Source organism: Octopus bimaculoides, chromosome 30 (genome assembly GCF_001194135.2).
Source record: "Octopus bimaculoides isolate UCB-OBI-ISO-001 chromosome 30, ASM119413v2, whole genome shotgun sequence".
Classification (NCBI taxonomy): domain Eukaryota; kingdom Metazoa; phylum Mollusca; class Cephalopoda; order Octopoda; family Octopodidae; genus Octopus; species Octopus bimaculoides.
In genome coordinates, this window is record NC_069010.1 from 4,189,956 (window position 1) to 4,192,554 (window position 2,599).

The 2,599-nt window shown below is 38.0% G+C and overlaps 1 protein-coding gene across 1 annotated transcript in view; it reads right to left on the reverse strand.

The window, feature by feature from the left end:
- Window positions 1–2,599, reverse strand: part of LOC106882703 (eukaryotic translation initiation factor 4H) — a 34,417-nt gene that overhangs the window by 15,257 nt on the left and 16,561 nt on the right. The window contains exon 3 of the mRNA XM_014933467.2: window positions 460–536. Within this exon, the coding sequence (XP_014788953.1) occupies window positions 460–536 (77 nt within the window). The remainder of the gene's footprint in view (window positions 1–459; window positions 537–2,599) is intronic.

Below are 2,599 nucleotides of genomic sequence, written 5' to 3' on the forward strand. Positions count from 1 at the left end.
GAATAAGTACTAGGCTTCCAAAGAATAAGTCCTGGGGTCAATTTGCTCGACTAAAGGCGGTGCTCCAGCATGGCCGCAGTCAAATGACTGAAACAAGTAAAAGAGTAAAAGAGTATATATATATATAGATGCACGTGCTTGACAACAGGTGTTGGTATGCATATGTCCCCAAAGCCTTTGACCATAGATGGTCTGATGGACCAGAGTTGACCAGTGACTAAACACTAGTCGATACCATGGTAACAGTGAATGTTAGGGGTCAGCAAACACAGGGAACAACCAGCTTTACGGTCCCCAAGCCAACAAGGTACCATACCAGATCACACGGTACCTAGTGTTGTTTATCAATCCAAGTCAAGCCAGCGTGACAACACAAAGAATTTTAAAAAAGCAAGCAAAGGGCCAATGAATGGTTTCAATCAGGAGACGTTCACAATAGTGCCTCAGTGACACACTTACCTTTAAATTTGTCTGTGTCTCTGTCTCGGACCAGTCGTACATTCCGTACCTGTAATAAACGGTGGTACAGGTTAGACAGAAATTATAAAGATGCCAATAATGAAGTTGTTATATGTAAACTAATTAAAAGCAACAGAAGCATTATTAATACCAAAAGGCAATCTTGATCTCCGACTTTGGTGTGTAAAAATGCTAGTGTCTATATCATTGACACGTCTCCTACAGCTACTGGAATTACCAGATCATGTAATTTCGCCCTGCTTTGGTCTTTTCAGTGACAGACATCCAGTTGCAATATAACAGCCAAATCTCCCGTCAACAATATATAGAATCTCAATCCCCATTCAGGCACTGATGTTGCAAATAGCCATTGAGCTCGTTAAAAAAATAATAGCGAAAGAAGCAGTATTAATACTGGAAGGTAAACCTTATGTCTGACTTAACATGGATGCTGTGTTAGAACATGGAAAACTGTGGTGTTTACCAAGAGAGGACCTCTTATATGGACTTGTGGTGACTAAAAGGGCGAAGAACCCTTCTGGTCATGAATGACCATGGGATTGCACCTAGAAAGTCCCCCTCCGAAATACAAGTCCAGGCAAGGTTGTCTATGGAAGACCAGCAGTCGCCCACGCACCCCCCCCTGCTCCAACCATCCATGTTATCCAAGGGAAAGGCAAAGGCTGATACAGCTTGGCACCAGTGACATTGTAACCCATTTCTACAGCTGAGCGAACTGGAGCAATGTAAAAAAAAGTGTGTTGCTCAAGAACATGACACAGAGCCCAGCCTGGGAATCAAACACGCTACCTCATGATTGTGAGCCGGATACTCTAACCACTGAGCCAGCACTTGTGTATAACCATCCACTATGGCAGCCAGAACTACCAGATTACATAATTTTGCCCAATAAACACAGGAGATTTTAAGCACCACTAGTCCATACAAAAGGTCCTCTCATGGTAAATAATGCAGTATTGTGGGTTCTAACACTACATTCACATTAAGATGGATATAAAGACTGCCTTTTGATGAATTACATTTGTATTTCTCTTTTAAATTTTGTCTTAAACAGTTACAAATTTCTCAATGTTACAATACACATATACATAAATATACACATATACATACATATACACATATATACATACATAAATATACACATATATACATAAATACACACATATATACATACATACACACATATATACATACATAAATATACACATATATACATACATAAATATACATGTATATACACATATATTGGGTTGGTGCATAATTATTGTTGGATTTTTTTCAACAAATTTTATTCAACAAAAACATCTTTAAAAGATGGTCTGACTGTCTGCCAAGCAAATGGGAAGCAGTAATTGAAGTGGATGGTGAATATGCTCCGGAATAATCATTTAAAGATGTTTTTGTTACATGTTGTTGTCTTTTGTTGAATAAAAAAGCTGCAATAATTATGTACCAACCCAATACATACATACACAAATGCACACACACATATAATCTGAATTAGTTTAAAATAACCATCTATATAGTATACTTAATGTAAATACATGACAAATTTACTGAGATATTCATCTGGAGACAATATCTGTTAACCTAAACATGCTATGTTCCCAGCGTAGTGAGAATAGTCTAAATGGAATCTCTACAGAATTCTCGTTAATGCCGTAATGAACATGCACAGAAAAAAAAGAGAGATAAAATGCCAAAAACAGACAATCGCTAGGTTGTTGTTTCAATTCCTGGACTGGACAGTGGATTGTGTTCTTGCACAAAGCTCTTCATCTCCTGCTGCTCTGCAATCACCGACACCTGACTTGTAGTAAGAGTGTGCACCTGTTTAGGCAACATTGATTTCATGGAGGTAAAGAGCAAATGGACAGCATTAATATTTGATCACTATAAATATAAGCGCCTGTGCACGTTGTTGAGCAAGAAATTGCAGAACCATCTTTGTCAGAAAGGCTACCATCACATGATGAAGATGTAGAAGCTTCAAGAAAGTCTATAACTGCGTGTAAATTTTTTTGGTTAAACAAAGCTTTTGGAGAGGGGTGAGGGGAGAGGACGAAAACCCACGCCCTAAAGTCATGATTATTTAAATGATTTATTTCATATATATATA